The 18517-nt window shown below is 51.2% G+C and overlaps 1 protein-coding gene across 1 annotated transcript in view; it reads left to right on the forward strand.

Annotated features, from left to right (window-relative positions):
* The window catches only part of TBC1D22A (TBC1 domain family member 22A), a 314915-nt gene that overhangs the window by 266655 nt on the left and 29743 nt on the right, over positions 1-18517 (forward strand). The window contains exon 12 of the mRNA XM_082851042.1: positions 15666-15761. Within this exon, the coding sequence (XP_082707168.1) occupies positions 15666-15761 (96 nt within the window). The remainder of the gene's footprint in view (positions 1-15665; positions 15762-18517) is intronic.

An 18517-nucleotide genomic window follows, 5' to 3' on the forward strand; every position in this document is an offset into this window, starting at 1 on the left:
TTGGTAAGCTTTTACTCCCATATATGTAAAAAATATTTGGTATTAGCTCAATATTTACTTAAACAATTTAAAAATAGTAGAACATCAAAGTATTTATAGCTGGCCGTGAATTGAGTTTTTCCAAAAAGTAAAATTGAGCACCAAAACTATTATTTTAAATACCCACAGATTCAGTGAATGTTTCATTCATGTGAAATCTTAAAATATATTTGTCAGATTTTGTTTGAATTTTCCCTCTTAGCATTTATTCCTCCTTTTGAGACATAAAAGGATTAGAAATAAAGTGCTGGCCGAAGCTCTCCCGTTCGACCTCGAGCAGAAGCAAAATAGGAATGATAAGATTAAAAAGACTAAAGGAAATTGTGTTGAGTTAATTAAAGACAGCCATTTTACTGTAGCAAAACAATATTAAATATATATGTCCTAAGTCACGGGGATAAGAAAACAGAAAGCCAGAATCTGATAGAAAGATTACAGTTGTAATGGAGAACTTTAGTTCTGTCTTATCAGTGTATGAATTGTCAAACAGAAAAAAAATAATGGCCAAGGAGCTGAACAGGATAATTTTCATGGTCAAATTAATATTTATTCACCAGGAGCCCAGAGATGGGAGAATAGCTGGACTCTGTTTAGAAAAGGTCACACCAGCATCTGCATCCACACACATGGATACACGTGCGTCCTGCGTCCACATACCTGTGCGCTGGTGAATGTGCAAAGCAAAGGAGTCTTCATTTAAGCGGTGAAGCGAAAATCGTGTTCCAGGTTAAAAATGCCCAGCCCACCAGCGCCCACCACACGCCTCGGCTCAGTAGCCCCTGTGGAATACCTGATGACCGTGATGTGTCCATTGAGCTCGTGCCGCCAGCTGTGCGAGCAGCACGGGGTCCAGGCCAGGGGGCCGATCAGTGCCCCTTTCCCTGCAGACTAGAAGGGTAGCCCCTAACTGTGGGGGGGCATGGGGTCTCTTTGTATTGTTTCTTGCAGCTGGACGTGGGTCTCCAGTTATCTCGGCAAAAGGCTCAATGCGAGAGCAACAATGTAGGCCCTTGTCCCTCTGTACCGCTAGTATACATGCAGTGATATCGGTTATCCAGCGCCCACCGAAGGTGAGCCGTCAGCCGGTAGTGACTGACCCGTAAGCTGGTAAGAAAGGTGGGCAGCCAGTGGTGAGGTGAGGACAGAGCTGCAGCGGGTCGAAAGCAGGGCCCAGGAAGGATGCATACAAGGGCTATTTGTTGTTCTCTTGCCAGCAACACAGGCTCTTCCCTGTTGGCCCAGGAGCCATCCGAAAGTTAAGCTGGAGAAAATAGAAAATGCTGTTTCCACAGGGCCTATCCTTTGTAGCACTGTTTGTAACGGTGAAAGGCCCGAAGCCCCACAGATGTCTGTCAGCACAGGGCTGGTTGACTAAACTGACACTCCCGGGGGTTGGTGCACCCCACAGGGGTGAGGAGGGCTGAGGGGGCTTTCTACGCGTGGCTGGGGGCGTCTTGGCTGTACCGTTTGCTGGGAGGGGCAAGGCACAGACAGCATGCGTGGGTGCCCTCACTTGTTGGTTGGGAGTGTATGAGCAGACACACAGACACACACGGATGGACAGACACACACACACCTTTTCCTGAGTGCACACATGTTTACTTATATTACAAACAAAAGTCAGTGAAAGGGTAAACCAGAACCTAGTGGAGAAGGTGTGGTCTTCGTGGGGAGGATGGGTGGTGTGGAGAGACAGGGATGCAGCCCGACTTCTCCAAATGCACCTTGTTTGAGGTTTTTACTGTGGAATCGTGTGTTGCTTTTCATAAGTGTAAAACCAAACTAAAGCTAAGCAAGTGGGCCTTAAAAAGCAAGCACAAAATTAAAAGGTAAAAAATGAACCTAACTCTATATTGAGTTGGTGGCCTAATCACACAGAGCAAAATTACTTTGAATAGACTTCGGAGCCACTTGCGTGCACAGTCCCGGTAGCATATATTTCAAGCACAAAAAGAATTGCAAAAAAATTTACAAACTCTACTCAGTAATCATATTGTTAGTAATAACATTAGTGCTATCTTGAAACTATTGTTTATATACACACATTACACATAAATACATACATTAGGGTAAAGCAAATAGTGATTATGATAATGTTACAGGAACTAAGATTTTTAACCTAAAAGAGAAGCAAGCATAAAATCAAAGAAGGAAAAACGCTATAATCTTAAATACGATTTACGGCTCAGTGTGAGCCTGCGATGCACTCTCTTCTCCCTAAAAGAAAGAAAACCACATCTCCTGGCTTCCTCCGCTGAAGATCATTGGGTCCAGTGATCAGCCCGGTGTAAAGGAGCACCTGTGGAGTCTCCACCATTTCCCGCGGAAAGGAACCAGGGCTCCTTAGGAAAAGGCGCAGTCCCAGGTCCAGGGCAGGAAATGTTCCAGATGATTCTGGAGCACCTCATCATAAAGAGAGCAGGGGGCCTCTTAGAGGCTTCTGGGGTCGGGTCAGAAAGGGGAAAATTGAACATCAGGCAGAATTATGAAGGCAGTGGATTAAAATAAACCAAATATGTTAATTTACTATGAATTCATCGTGATTTCTAAATTAAACCCTCACCAGCTCAGCACCACCTGATAAACAAAAGGAGCGATTCAAGCAGGCATTGTGCTTTTCTGGCAATCAGATAGTTTTTGAGGAGAAGTTATTCCTTACAGAAAAAAAGCGGATATAAATGCAGAGGGAAGGAAAGAATCACATTGTCACCCTAATCGTATAACAGCTTAAGGACTCTCACCAATGGCGTTGAAAATCTTCAGAGGTGGCTGGCAGGGAACTTTCTAACGCATGGGTCCGTCTGGCAAAACCTGGACCCGCTAATCAGTCATAGTGTCGTGAAGGAGAGACACAGAAGCCACGAGCCTGATGGGAAGCATGAAGGGTGCGCTGCCCCATCAGTTCCCGCAAAACAGAACTGCATCCGACTCCGCCCCAGCTTCAGGGTCCAAGTCCAAGCTCACAGGACATCCTGGGGAAGGGGACACAGGTGCCACTCGCCAGCCGGAGCCCGAGTGGGAAACACCCACGGAACAGGTGACATGCTTCTCATGGATGACTTGTGATGACGGGGATTTCCTTAGAGTATTCCCACAGCATGTGGGCGGCGTGGGGATTGGGTAGGAGGTGAAACAGGTTTGGCCACATGTGATCGTTGTGGACCCTGAAGAATGGGTACATGGGCTCCTTTATTCTGTGCTTTCTAGTTTGGGGAGTTTTTGAAAAGTCTTACTATAAAATGTTTTTAGAAATCACTCTAAAGGCCTGGCCTGGGGGAGGGAGTTTGGAAGGAACAAGCCCTGAAAGGATGTAGAGTGGTCCTGTAGTCATGGCGGCGGGACCACGGGACACGACACGGGGACAGTCGCACCGTGTCAGACTCTTTCTCATTTCTTAGTTTGCGCGGTGTCCGTGTAATTTTCCTTGTTTTAGCTCACAGGAAATTCTTTTCTCTGTTGTCAATGTTTTCTGCTAAATCTGGGCATTCCCTAGAGAATGGCTATTAGGCGAATGTGGATGCTTTTTGTTCAAATTAGTTTCAAAGCACTAACAGTCCTAGTCACAGCCTCATTTACAAGGGGGCTGATATAAATCTTGACTCAAGGTTGGTGGTCTGAGGATGTTTACTCGTCGGGAAGCAACGAGCTTAGTCCGTAACTTGGGACTTGACATTCATTCACTTGGTATTTTGATCATTTTCCAAATACCGGCTGTGCGTGGAAACAGTGCGCGAGCTGCTGGGGGAGACCCAGGCAGAGGGAAGGCAGGTCCTCGTCCCCAGCAGCTCACAGCCCAAGTGGTTCTCGGATTTCACTTTGTGTGACAGCCTCTCGGGAGCTGGTTAAGAATGAAGGGTCCAGGCCTGTGACCGAGAGATTGAGATTCTGCTGCTGCTTCACGCTGAGAGTGGACATCTGTTGGTCCATCTGAGTCAGCCTCATCCACCCGACGGGCTCCAAGGCACATCTGATGCCAAGCACTGAGCTGGCATGAAGGGCACAGGTGATGGGAGGCCCACGGGGAGCTCCACGTCAGCCGGGGGTGTCTGGGGACCAGCCAAGCTCGCGCCCTCTCGTTTCAGCCAGTATCATCGGTGGAGGGTGGGCGTGGCCCCCGTGAACCTCCACCACCACCGTCTGCCTCCCGCGTACTCCCCTGGCTGAGTAACTTTGGGGAACGCCAGTCAAGGAGATGGAAAAGCTAACATCTTGGCTCAAGTCAGCGTCCTTTGTTGCTTTGTTGTAGCAAATGAGTGATCTTCCCCCCGTCCAGGCAGACACGGGGCCTGCAGGGGCCTCTACGGGCCACGAGTTCCTCTGCTCTCAGAATCCTCCTCGTTCGTTTACTACCAGAGTGAGGCTTTACAGAGAACCGCTCGTGAGGCTGATGGCCGTGTGGGCGAGTGGACAGAGGCAGGCATCCAGAAACGACCCTTCTGGGAGTGGACTCGTGGCCCTCGCCCCCTCGGGGTCCCGCCCTCGCAGTGCAAACCCTGGAGCCTGTCCCGCCGTCCGAGGCCTGAGAAGGTGTCTGGCTCAGCCCTCCCTTTCCATCGAGGAGCCTGAGGTTTGTTTGGAGCTAAGCTGTCTGTCCGTCTTTAACGAGTTTCACACTCGTGCTCACCATGAGATACGCAGCGGGGTGTCGGCCTCATTCTCTGACCCTGTCCGGGCACAGGGCTTTGTGCTGTGCACCTAGACACGTCACCCTGGCCTTCCCGGAGCTCGCCCCGAGAGTAGACACGCGCTCTGCGCTCCTAGACGAGCACTTGGCAGCCGAGGCAGCACGGGAGCTGGGACCAGGTCAGCTGCCCTCTCCAGGAGGGCAGAGGGGTCCCCGCGGGCCGGTGTCTGCGCAGAGGGCGGGGGTACAGGAGCGGGCTGCACACGCGTGTCCTGGTGTATCGTGGGGACATGGCACTGAGCATAGGAGGGAGGCTGCACAGCCCTCCGAGTCGGCCAAGAGAGGCCGCAGGGGAGGCAGCCGGGGAGGTGCGGGCAGAGGCAGGGGCCTCTGGAGGGAGGAGCCTTTGGAGGAGGAGCCTCAGGAGAGAGTCGGGGAGGAGGCCAGGGCCGGAGCTGCAGCGGAGACGGGGGCGGTGAGGGGGGGGACCCAGCTCCCGAGCACACGCTCGCCACATAGGCAGGGTGTGCCACTTGAGCTCTCCCGGTACCAGCCTGTGGACGGGCACGGGTGCAGGCCTGCCCGTCCTTGCAGGGCTGTGGACAGACAACGGGCTTGTTCACCGAGAGCGGCAGCTCACTCTGACCTTTCTGCTCTCTTGGCTCAGTCTGGTCTACAGAGAGAACTGAAGCTTTGAGTTATTAACTGGTGAGATGTCATTTCTTACTTCAAGGAAAAAATAATCAGGACCCACAGCAGGATCTTCTTCCTTTTAATTTGCCAGGAACATCCTTGACAAACTTTAAACAACAGTAGGGATTATCAGGTTGGACAGGGTAGCAAAAACGCCTGTAAGGGGGTGCCCATAGTCCAGACCGTGATTCATGGTCTCACAAAGATGCCAGGCCATCAGGGATGCAGTGTTTACATTTGGGAAATGGGAGGGGCCGTAAGAAGGACAGCTGAGGTCAGTGACAATGTGGTGTTGGCTCTGGCCCCCGCAGTTCTCCAGAGCTTGTATAATTCACGAAGTTTTGACAGAGCAGCTTTCAAAGGATGCCTTTGATTTCATCCATAAAGGAGCCAGGCATGCGCAGGCAACACAGCACTTGTGAACTTGTGGCGTGAGCACCCCCTCGCCTGATGTCTCTTGGAGGTGACGAGCGGCCCGTGCTCCAAGCGCACGTGCTGGGGGAATGTGTGTCTGTCCTGAGGCCTGTGCCAGCGTATTTAAATCAAAGCCATTGTTTGTTTGGCTCTTAACTGGTTTTCGCTGGTGTGCGTTGTCTGCATTTAAGGATCAACTTTTCCCTTATGGCTCTGTGAGCCGTAGGAGCTTGTTGTTTCTGCTGTTGATTAATTGAATACCTAAACCAGTCGTTCGTCAGTTAAAAGGACCTAGCAACACAGCACTGGAGCGTCCCTTCCAGAATTGAAGATGGACCGTGATCTGGGTGATGGTTAATTGTGTGTGTCAAGCAGGCTGGGCCACGATACCCAGCTATTTGGTCAAATATTATTCTGGATGTTTCTGTGAAGGTGTTGCTGGATGAGATTAACATTTACATTGGTGGACTCTGAATAACGCAGATTGCCCTCCATCACATGGGTGGGCCTCGTCTAATCAGCCGAAGGCCTGAATGAAACAAAGGCCAGCCTCCCCTGAGCAAGAAGCAATTCTGCCTCCAGGAGGCCTTTGCAGTTCAGCTGCAGCATCAGCTCTTCCCTGGGCCTGCAACCTGCTGGGCTTCTCCAGCAGATTTTGGACTCTCCAAGCTTCTGTAGTCAGCCAGCCACTTTATGCATATGTGTGTGTGTGTGTGTGTGTGTGTGTGTGTGTGTGTGTCTGTGTGTGTGTGTGTATATACACACATATATATATATATATAAAAATGTGTGTGTCCTGTTGTCCCAACACACACACATCCTTTTGGTGCTGTTTTTCCAGAGAACCCTGATACATCATCAACAAAGGAATAAACAGTTATTAGGAATGTAAAAGAATATTTCAGTATTCTTCGTTACCTTATGCTTTTTCCGGCTTTAAAATGTTCACTTCAGTTGGGAATTGCTGACACATCAGAGCGACAGCAGGTGGTCTCCCTTTCCCAGACCAGCCCTCCCTGTTGGATGAGCTCCCAACCAGTGACTCCCGGAATGAAGTGGACTGGCCGTGACCTTTGTCATGTAGCCATTTGGAGTGTTCTCAGACGTGGACAGACACATGGCTGAATTATCTGGCGAGAGCTAATAGATCAGTCGCTCTGAGGCCGGCTGGACGAGCACCAGCTCACTCCTGCCTCAGGATCTGGCTCCGTAATGAAATGTGATTTACAGTCCCATTAGCAGCCCGGGCCCCAAACACGAGGGCGTTGGCGTGAATCTTAAGATGGCCGTGCTCTGCATTCCTGGTAGGTAATTGTGTAATGCACTGGCCTGGTGATGAATATTTCAAAGGAAATCATAGCAAAGATTTTGCTTGCACAGCTGAAGTTGGTGCACTCGGATCCGCACAAAGAATGGGAAACAATTCCTGTCGTTTGAATGGCCTCGGAAATCCATCTACATAAGTACATGTACACAGGAAAGTCTCCTGTGCCAGAAGGCCATTCGGTTTTATTTCAGTGCCAGAAATTATAAGCAAAGTTTAATGATGGGATTAAAGGTGAACAGTTGTTCCTTTTATCACAGTTTCTCTATAAAAGACAGAAGGAAAGCTGTTTCTTTGCCCGATTGCCTGCGTTTTGAAAAGTGTACTCCACATGTAAGTCATTTGCATTTAGTTAATCGTGTAGTCATTTCAAACTTTCGTTTTGTCATTTTATAAGCAAAACTAGATCCACTGTGGAACCTGACATGCAGTTTGAAGAAAACTCATGTTAGGAGCGCCCGGGTTTATCTTCCGCCTCTGGCCAGCAGCTGGAGGAGAGGGGAGAGGCCGGGTTGCCCCCGGGGACAGCTCTTCTGCATTAAGTTCTCATCCTCTGAGCTTCTGTCAAAAATCAAGCCTTCTCTGTAAGAGTGTAAACATGCCAACAGCCCCGCTGGTTTAAGGGCAGAGGAAAGAGTCTCAGAAGGAAGGTCAAAGGGAAGACGGAGGGCAGTTAGGGGCTGCCCCCTGCCCCCTGTGCCTGTGGCCCTGGGAGGAGACATGAGCAGGGGTTGCCCAAGGTCATGGAGGTCAGAATCCACCTGAGGCCACAGTCTGAGTGACGGCGAGGTGGCTGGGGCCAGACAGGTGCCCCAGGCTGGGCTGGAGCCACAGGAATTAGTGGTCCCTCACCCAGTGACCCCAGAAAAGAGCATTGCAATTTAGTCCCCAGTCTGTTTCTTTTATTTTAATTATAAAAAGCCTTTTTAAAAAAAAAAAAAAACTTTATTGGAGTATAGTTGATTTAAAGTGTTGTTAGTTTCTGCTGTACAGCAAAGTGAATCAGTTACACATATACATATATCCACTCTTTTAGATTCTTTTCCCGTATAGGTCATTTCAGAGTACTGAGTAGGGTTCCCTGTGCTGTACAGTAGGTCCTTATTAGTTATCTAAATTTTAAAAAGTCTTAAGTATACAGAAAGTGTAGCTAATAATCCAGTGAATGCCTGTGTACTTACTACACAGCTCTGTCAAATCTGACAGTTCGTTCTTCATTTTTGTTTCAGATAGTTTATTACTTATTTAAAAATTAAATTTCACATTTGTCATTGAAGCTTCCTTCCTTATTCTCCAGAGGTGACCACTACACTGAAATTGGTTTTTATGATTTCTAAACATGCTTTTTTTTCATTTTCACCACATACATACATATCTATAAACAACAGTTATGATCCTGATGATATTCGGAAACTTTCTGTAAACAGCATCACACTTAGATATTCTTCTGTGACCTGCTTCTTGTGTTCAGCTTTAATTTTAATGCTTATTCATGTTGATGGGTGTAGCTGTCTTTCATTTATTTTCACTCTTTGTAGTTTCACACTGTATGAATATGTTATAATTTATCCAATCTCCTGTTGAAAGACATGTGAGCTGTTTCTGAGTTTTTTGCAGTTGCACACAGCGCTCAATCCTAACGTTCTTGTGTGTGTCTCCTCATACCCTGGTGTAGGAGATGCTCTGTTTAGGACAGGCCTTTTCTGGGTTACAGGATGCAAACATCTCGATATTACCAGGCTCCTCACAGCAGGTGCATCCCCCCACCCCTCCGCCCAGCACGCCCACATCCTCTCCTATACTCTGCAGTCCTCCCAATTTCTAGGCTCTGCCCATTTGAGAAACAAGAACCGACATCTTTCTTTTACCTGCCTTGCTTTGCACATCCCTGATTACCAGTGAGTATAAGCAGCTTTTCCTACTTTTACTGACCACTTGAGGTCTGTTCACATCCTTGGCCCATTTTTTTAATTAGGTAGTTTGTCTTTTTCTTATTGATTCTTAGGAGGATTAAAAAATATGTGTGTGGGCTTCCCTGGTGGCGCAGTGGTTGAGAGTCCGCCTGCCGATGCGGGGGACGCGGGTTCGTGCCACGGTCCGGGAAGATCCCACATGCCGCGGAGCGGCTGGGCCCGTGAGCCGTGGCCGCTGAGCCTGCGCGTCCGGAGCCTGTGCTCCGCAACGGGAGAGGCCACGGCAGTGAGAGGCCCGCGTACCGCAAAAAAAAAAAAAAAATGTGTGTGTGTGTGTGTGTGTGTCTGTATACACACACACACACACACACACATACTGGATACTGGATACAGTCCTTTGTCAGTCATATATGCACTGCAGATATCCTTTGCTAGTCTGTGCCTTATACCTTTACCTTAATTATAGTGCCTCTGTCAAACATAAGTTTTAAATTTTTGTGTTGTCAAATTTACTGATTTTTTAAAAAATTGATGCCCACGCTCTTAAGGTTTTGCCTTGCAGGTTGCTTTGTAATCCACCTTGAATTGGGGCATATGTGTGGCATGCGGTAGGGACCTAATTTTACTTTCTCCATATGGATAGCCAGTTACTTCAGTATCATTTATCGAATAATCCATCCTTCCCCAGCTGGTCTGCCAAAGACAAATACCCACATTACCACGGGCCTGTGCCTGGGGCCTCTGCTCGCCTGGCCCACCTGTCCTAGGCCCAGATCACATGGTCTTCATCAGTCTCACAGAATGTCTTGGGAGTGGATGTAGATCTTCCCCTTATCTGGCCATCTGTGGGGTTGTCTTGCTATTCTCGGCCCTTTGCTCTTCAACATCAACCTTCGAATATGCTTCATGTTCCACAAAAAAACATGGTTGGAATTTTTATTAGAAATACATTGATTTATAAATTACAATGGAAGGCAGTTGACATCTTTTCAGGTTTGAAATTTTTGTCCATTAACCCGGTGTATCTTCCTGTTTATTAGGTTTTCTTTGACGTCTTTCAGAGAACTTGAGCGTCTCTCCCACGGCTCTCTTGCACTTATTTGGTGTGATGCATTCTTGGGTGCTTCCACCTCTCCCCCAGGGAACATCCTACAGGGATGGGCCCCACACACCCAAAGGCTGCCCACCTGCCTGCAGTCCTGGCCTGTCAGGGTGTCCTTTCCTCTCCTCCGTCTGCCCTGGGAGGGGCTCTGAGTGCCGGGGGTCCCCTGCAGTGACGTGGGCATCCATCATCCTGCTGCCTTCTCTTTGGAGCGGGGATTGGGTTTGCTGTCTGGTTTGCTAGACACAGTTGATTGGAGGTAATAAAAATCTTAAGACCTGAGATTTCCGATGTCTGATCCGACTGGAATGGGATTGGGGCTTTTAAGTGGTCATTTTCAAGTGCATCTGGGGTCTTATGTGAATTGTCTTTTCCTCAGCTAGAGAGATTTATGATTTTTTAAAAAGGGCGTTTGTTATAGGACCGGTGTTTCTCTTTGACCCCCAGAGTCCCCAGCCTCAGAACCCCGAGGGTGAGCTTTTTAGGAGGAGACTCTGCTAACAGGCTTGTTCTTCAGAGGTGATGGGCCGCCACGAAGGCAGAAGGCCTGCTTGTTGTCCTGGTGTACCGCTGAGTGGCCTTTCCAGCGCTCTGGCCTCCTTTCCCTCCCAAGTCGTCTGGAGCCTAGGGAGATGGGAGATAAGGATTTGCAGCCTGGGCCCTGTGCGGTGGCGGCCGGAAGGCCCGAACTGGAGGGTCAGGCACCTCCCTAGAGCCTGCTCTGAAATGGCCGCAGCGCTGTGCTCCCCAGGGGGTCGGCGCCGTGGTCCTCCAGCAGTGGCCGCTGCCCAGGGGGCTTCCCGAAGGCGCATCCTCTTCCCTTGGAGAGCTCTCTGTGTGCTCGCCGGCTCCTCCCTGGGTTTGTTTGGAAACGGCTGGTCCACGTGGCTGATTCTACACCAGTCGGGAAGGTCCCGATTGCATGTGTCAGATCCCAAAGGCGATGGAGGCCCCCACCCCGAGTGGGCACGGGTGGCAGGCCCTGCGATGTGCGGGCGTCCGCCGCGGAGAGCCTGCCTCCTAGGCTTGTCTCGTCCGGGCAGCGACGGCGACGTTTATTGTCCAGGTTAAGCTTCATTAAAGCAGAAGCCCAGTTTCCATTAGGATATGAATGTTTTATTTATTAAATTGCTATTTTAATATAATTTACCAAGTCATCGAAGACAAATGATCCACTTAAGCGAAGCTGTGAAACTCCATTTTCCCCGAATGCTTGTTTCTGTGAACGCGCGGCTTATGCTGCACTCTGCTCGCCAGCTGGGGGTGCGTCATGGGGACGCAGGATTCACAGCCCAGCCTCCTGAATTCCGGGTGAGGATGGGTCCCAGGGCTGGCCTGAGGCTGACCTCTGCACTCCCCGGTTAAATAAAGGTTGTTAAGCAAATTAAGAGCCCCCGCCATCACAGGATACAGCGAAGGCTGCTGGTGTATTTCTCAAAAACGTAACTGCAGAGGAAGAGAGACTATGGTATAGGAGAAATCTGGAGAAAATGTAAATGGCGAGAGATAAGGGAGCGACATCAAAGCAGGCCTTCCCCCAGGGGCATCTGCCAGTTAATTGCCAGGGCCTTCTGCCTGGCTGCAATGAGCCTCAGGCAGGAGACAAACCTGGAGCCTGTCCAGGGACTGAACAGGGGCTGCTGTTCGCCTTTCTCGGCCTTGGCCATGGAAGTTAAGGGAAGAGGAAGGAAAACACCTCCCGTCGGAATATCTGACCACAGTCCTGCATTCACATGAGTTTGGAGTCCCGATTCATGTTACTGGTCTTACAAAATTTCAAGCTGAAAATTTAGTTGAAAGTAGACTTGGGATAATAGTGCCCTTAGGCTCTGGCAGAAGCAAGCACAAAGTTGTTCTTCCCCAGAGAAAACCATTTTTGATACACGCCTCAAAGAATTCCAACAGATAAAAGTTCCAAGGAACCTGTCGACGCAAAATTAATAGTCAATCTAAGAAAGAAATGGAGAATTTTATTCGAGCCAACCTGAGGATAATAACCTGGGAGACAGTCTTTCAGAAGCTCTGAGGACTGTTCCTCCGGTTAGAAGTTAAAGCACAGTTGTATACATTTTCGAGAGAAGGAGTAATACTCCATCAAAGGACGTATTGACAGTTTACATAGTCCAGATCTGCACGTACAAGGCGAGTAGTAGGTCATCCTGACCCCTTACAGGATTAAGAAACGTTATCTCCTAAGGAGTTCCCTTGCTGGTGCCAGGAGAAAATTGCTCTCTGTGACAGAGCAGGCATGCCCGTGTCCTTTGGGAGGTCTGGGTCATGGGTAGCGTAGGTGCACAGTGCACACTAAAGAGGGGTAGTGGCCCAGACTGGCAGAGAGAATTTTATGTTAAAACATTTCTTGTCCTGCCTTAAAAATAATTTTATTTCATCAAACGTAAGCTCCAAGAGGGGGAAAATCACTAAGTACAAGGAGGCAGGCCACTAAGAGCAAGACTCAGCAGAGAAAACAAACGGCAAGGAAGAGATCTACAAAGACTGCAGACTTTAACGTGATCTGAGATGTGCTAGAAAATAAGTTTAACATGTTTAAAGTGATAAAAAGGAACACAGTGGATGAAAAAGGAGGAGGAAAGGGAAACTCGTGATTTACAAAGCAGGTCTGAGAAGAGAAGCAAGTCTCAAATTTAATGGGTGAGTTAAACAGGAATTGTGATACAGTTGAAGAGTTGACTAGTAAATTGGAGGAAAGATTTGAAGAAAGTAATTCTCCCAGACAAACAAAGAGATGGAACATATAAAAAGAGAGGTTAAGTGAAATGGAGAGCAGAGTGAAAAGACCTCACACCTGCCTAACCTGGGTTCTGAGAAAATGCAGAGAATGGCAGGGGGCAGATGGATGTTTGATAGGAGATAATGGATGATAGTTTTCCAAAACTGATGAAAGCAGCCCATTCTCAGGATACCTCTAGCAGAATAAATATTATAAGGAAAATGCAAAACATCCAAGACAAAGAGGTATCTCAAAAGCAGCCAGAAAGAAAAGTGTGATTTCCTACAAGGGAATGACAAACAGATTGATAGCTTTAAACAGTGGAGGCCAAAAGATGTCCTTTTTAACATCTTTAAAAGTAATAACCAACAGTTCTATCTTTCAAGAATGAGAATGAAATAAAGACATTTTTAGACGACAGCTGAAAGGGTTTACTGCCCAAAGACCTCTCATTAGAGGATCTTCTAAAGGTTGCATTTCAAGAAGGATAATGATTTTAGAAGAAATGTCTAGATGCTGCAAATGCAGCAGAGGTTCAAAGAAAAATAGAATATTATGAACAACCTTGTAGGTGGCAAATTCCTACAGAAAGAAAAGTTTTCAAAAATTTTAAAAAGTCTGAAGTGTTTTATAATCATATGGAAATTGAATCAGGAATACAGACCTTTCCACAAAGGAGACCTCATGCTCAGCCCATTTCTAGCCAACTTTCGAAGGACAGGTATCCCGGTCTCGTACAGACTCTGAGAAGAGGAGGAGGAAAGAGACAAACGCAACCTTCATGATTAAAGTAGACAAGGATGGTTCTAGAAGGGAACATGGGGGGCCAGTTTTCTGTAAGTGTGAGAGCAGAAATCCTAAATGAAAGATCAGCAAACAGGGCCCAGCTCTGATTAAAAAATGTAACTTACTGTGACCAAATTGAGTTTACAGGGAATGCAAGGTTGGTTCAACATTAAAGAAACTCTGATACTAATGTAATTCACCACGTTCACAGATTAAAGGAAAACAATCTTATTGTCTCAGTTGATTCAGGAAAAGCATCTGATGAAATTCTGTAACCATTCATAAGAACTCTAGTAAATTAGGAGTAGGAGGGCACTGACCTAACCTGCTACACGTTATCTACACAAAGTTCTAGTGTGAAACAGCTTCCTTCTCCGGCACGTAAGGTGCAAAGCAGTGGTCGGGTCGCTGTTAAGTCAGGAAGCAGAAGGCGAGGATGCCGCCACACTGCAGCAGCTCTGCTCAACATGCCGATGCCAGTTCGGCCAGCACAGGGCGGTGGGATGCAGAAGCACACTCCCGTCTCTGGCTTTTCTCCTCAGCACCCTCTAACACTCCAGGCAGTGTGACCTGCCAGTGACCTCCATGTGGCTAAACCCAGTGGTCAGTCACCTCCCCGGGCTCGTGTTACCTGACCCTCTGGCAGCACCTCACACTCCTCCCAGCTCCCTGCTCGTTCCGTTAGGCCCTCAGTGTAAACTTGTGGCCTGGACCGTGGGGCCATCCTCTTGCACTTGTAACAGGGAAGAGCCAATTCTGACTACATGTTGCATCTGTTTCTTTTACTTTAACCTTTGTTTTCCGCTGCTTTTGTTCACTAAAAGGATACTCTCTATACACAGTGGCCTGCCTTGGGGAACCCTGCCCCCTGAATGTTAAACCAAAGTGCCTTTGTTCAGGGAAACATCCGGACCCTGTTCCACCTGTGGATGGCTGGCTACAAGAAGGAAGAAATCGACACATCCCCTCCCTGAGGCCGGCCCTTATTCCAGGGGATAATTGCAAAACTTACGGCCCTTTCACTTTACTTCTCACCTCCTCCTCCTCTCCGTGCTATAAAAGAAACTGGCATCCAAACCCCGATAAGATGGTTTTACAAAGACACTAGTCTGCCGTCTCCTCGGTCTGCTGGCTTTCCAAATAAAGTCCTATTCCCTGCCTCAACACCTCGTCTCCGATTTGTTGGCCTGTCGTGCGGCGAGCAGAGCCAGCTTGGACTCGGTAACACACCCTAGACTCATCTGTCCCACTGCCTGCCTGACAGCTCCACTCGGGGCCTATCAGGTGCGTGTCCACAGGACAGACTCACAACCTTCCCATCAACACACTTTCTCCCGCACCCTTTCCCGCAAACCTTTCCTCCTCTTAGGAAACGACGGCTTCCTCTTTGCGCTTGTTCAGGCCAAGGACGTTGGTGTTATCCTTGGTTCCTCTTTGTCTCCTACCCCATAGGTCCCGCATTCATCAGCATATTTTGTTGGCTCAGCCGTCAGACCATCTAGCATCTGACCTCTTTTCACAGCTGTGCTGAACCCCCTTGTCCCAACTCACTAACGAGTTGGGATTTTCTGATTTCCGTGGTCTTCTATCCCATCTCCCTGGGTCTGCCTCTCCCCACCCTTCTCACTGCCAGGTCTGTCCTGGCAGCGCGGGGAGCAGCGAGGAGGGGTGCAGGTGACCACTCGGGGGGAACGCAGCATCCTCGCTGCCCCACGCTTCCGGTCAGAGTCGTTTCCGGGCGGTGCCCGGGCCGGACGCCTGCTCTGCTCTTGCCTTTCGTTCAGGGCTGAGTGATCGGCCTCTGTGGGGAAAACGGGTCCCTTCTCACGGGGTGCATAGAATGGGGGCCCCTCGGACTGGCCTTTTATCGTTGCTGCCCATCATCTGTGCAAGAAAGCAAACGAGCACCTGGTCGCTGGGCACATCCGCTGTGTCCCGCTGCCCGATTAGAGAGAAAATGGTCCTTACCGCCCCGCTCTGTGTTCCCGGCCGGCCTGTCTGGGCTGCACGCTGACCTTCTCGGCTGTTCTCTCTTGCAGTCGGAACCTGAGGGCTTCGCGCATTTCCACCTGTACGTGTGTGCTGCTTTTCTCGTGAGATGGAGGAAAGAAATACTGGAAGAAAGAGATTTTCAAGTAAGTAAATGCCTTTTCAGAAGAACCCGAGTGTGATTTCCTGCTGGGAGAGAGGTGTATTAGATTTAGTTCACAGGGTTATTTGTGGAGGAGCTTGGAGAGGGGCTGCCTGAGGTCACCGCTGACCTGCTGCCTGAGACTCCACGGCCGAGGGCACAGATCACGTGGGGCCTGGGCTCTGCCGACACTGGCCTTATTAAACGTGCTGTCATGGACTTCAGGAGATACCTCCTGAGCCGGCCAGTGTGTGTCCTCAGCAGAATGGCCCGGGGGCTCCTGGGAGCCTCCTGGGAGCCTCGTGGCAGCCGTGGGGAGTGGGGCGTTAGGGAAGGGGCTGCCCGCGTGATCACATGGCCTGGCTGCCCGGCACTTGGTAGCTGTGTGACCCAGGGGTGGTTGCTAGCCTCTCTGAGCCACGTTTCCTCATTGGTTCCGTGGGAGATTTACACTCGCCCCCATCCATCAGAGGCTCTGTGCTCGACCCAGGGGCTCCAGGTGGGCCGATCCCCTACCCCGTCCCCGCCCCCAGGCGTGCCTTGTGCGGTGGTACTGTGGGCAGTGTTGACCCCTGGGAGGGCGGGCCGCCTGAGGTGCAGTGAGGAGACACCAGCGGAGGGGACCAGGAACCAGGCTCTGCCCCTCACTGTCTGGGGGTCACTCTCTGGCTGCTTCACCTCCTCGAGCCCCTCATCTTTCAGGTGAGGGGACAGGGAAGGAGGCCCTGTTGTCCTAGGCCACAGTGTGGTGACACTGGGCAGCTCGCTTGGCCCGTGGCCCCTCAGCTCCCATGCTTGTCAGACGCTCTGAGGACCCTGCTCCACCCACCGAGGGCCGTGGGAAGCCACCCAGCCCTGCCGCAGCGCCCAGGCGCTTTCCGTCTCGGCCACCAGGAGACGGTGGACGGGGAGGGCCTCTGTCCGGGCCAGCAGAACCCAGCGCCCAGCCTGCCCCGCCCCGAGGTGCTAGATGGCGAGACCTGGTCCCTTTTCTCATCCCGGCTCCTGCCCTTGCTGTCAGGCCGGGCCCGGCCGTGCCCGCGGGAGCTGCGCTGTGGGAGCCTGGCTCCAGGGTGGCCTTCGCCCCCGCCCTGCCTCTTCCCACCTCCGGTTGCTGTCTGTGAACTGGGGAGAAGGCAGCCTCCTGCCCTGCCCCCTTGCGCTCGTGGGAGGCCTGCGGCCCCCCGGGTCACTCTGCGTCGGGCACGTGGCGGTGCCGAGACAGCCCGGTGCCGGCCTGCGTCGCCGAGTGGGGGGGGATGGCCGCGGGCGGCCGACGGGGCCCCCTGAGGGCCCGCTGTCCATGGAGGTGCGGGGGAGCCCGCAGGCCGGCCGGGCCGTTGGTTGGAAGGGAGAAGGGCCCCGCCTCCCTGGTGACCCGGGCCAGCGTCCACACCTGCGCCCGGCCAGCTCTCACCTGGACGACAGGTGATGCAGGTGCCCGAGTCCCCCAGGCTGATGGTGGCTCAGGTGTCACTGCCTCAGTTACGCTGGGGCTTCTCTGGTTGGGGAAACGGTTCCGGGAAGCCCCAGCCAGACATCACTGCCCTCGCGGGGCCCGCACCTGGTGGGGGGCGGTGGTTCGGAAAGAGTGTAGCGAGTGCGCTGAGCCCAAGGCTCATCATTGTCCCAGGAACCGCTCGTGACCCCCAACGCTGGGCGGACCCTGAGCCTCACGTGCCTGAGAAATGGCCCTGGCCCGCCAGCGTGAGTCCCGGCTGGGGACAGGGACCTGAAGCTCGTAGTGACCTCGTGCAAAGGGTCCTGCCCTGCGTTTCTTCCTGCTGCTCCGCAAACAGGGACGGTGCTGCCAGGGTCCAGGGCCACCAGGAGCAGCCCTGGACGCGAGGGTCCCTGAGCTGGGTGGGAGGAGGTGCCCACAGGTGGGTTGTGCTGGGCCGCCCCGCTTGGCCTTCCTGTCTCCTGCCCCACGCGCAGGAGCCCGTGGAGGGCTGCCTAGGGCTCTGCAGTGTGGCCGCCCCACCTGACGTGACTGTGTCCCTGGTGGCCTTGGAAGACATGAAGACGAACCCCTTGCCCATCGCTCGCTCTCGTGTTGCTGTCTGGCCAGAGATGCTGCCCTGTTGTAACTGGAGGGCGCTACTAGGCGGCTGGTTAGAACGCTTTGCTGGCCTCCTCAGGGCCCTGCTCTCTTAACTCGAGGCTCACCGAGGCCAGGGGACAAGCGCGGCGCAGCAGCCGGTGCGCCAGACCTCGGAGGAGCCATGAGGTTGATTCTCCCCCAAACTCAGGCCTGGATGTCATAGGGTTGGATGCAAGGCGTGCTGCGAACACACTGCATTGTGGGGATTGAACTGAATGGGAAAGTAAACAGGAAGAGAAAACAAATTAAATAAAGCACCTTTGGCGCCCTGGCGGGCGCGGGGCAATTGCGTGTGCAACTGTGGCGTTTTAGGAACATGATTCTGCGCGCACGGAAGACAGCTTGAGAGTCCAACAGTGGAACATCCATGGAAGAGGCTTTAAAGGCCCTCACACTCTGCAGAATCGTGATTTGCCCCTTGGGAAATGACACACTGCTGTGTCATCTCCCTGGGAACAGTCATTTCCTGAGGGGCGTCTTCAGGAGGAAGACAGAGTCCTCCTAGCGTTCAGCACGCCCAGCGGTGTGGGTGCTTTTGGCGGGGGGGGGGGGGGGGGCATGGGCTTGGCTTCCTGCATCCAGTTCCCAGGAGCTCAGTGAAGTTGGGGTCCCACCTCTTCTCGTGTGCTTCGGCTTCTGAGACCTGCCCAGCCCAG

Source organism: Leucopleurus acutus, assembly GCF_964270905.1.
Source record: "Leucopleurus acutus genome assembly, chromosome: 11".
Lineage (NCBI taxonomy): Eukaryota > Metazoa > Chordata > Mammalia > Artiodactyla > Delphinidae > Leucopleurus > Leucopleurus acutus.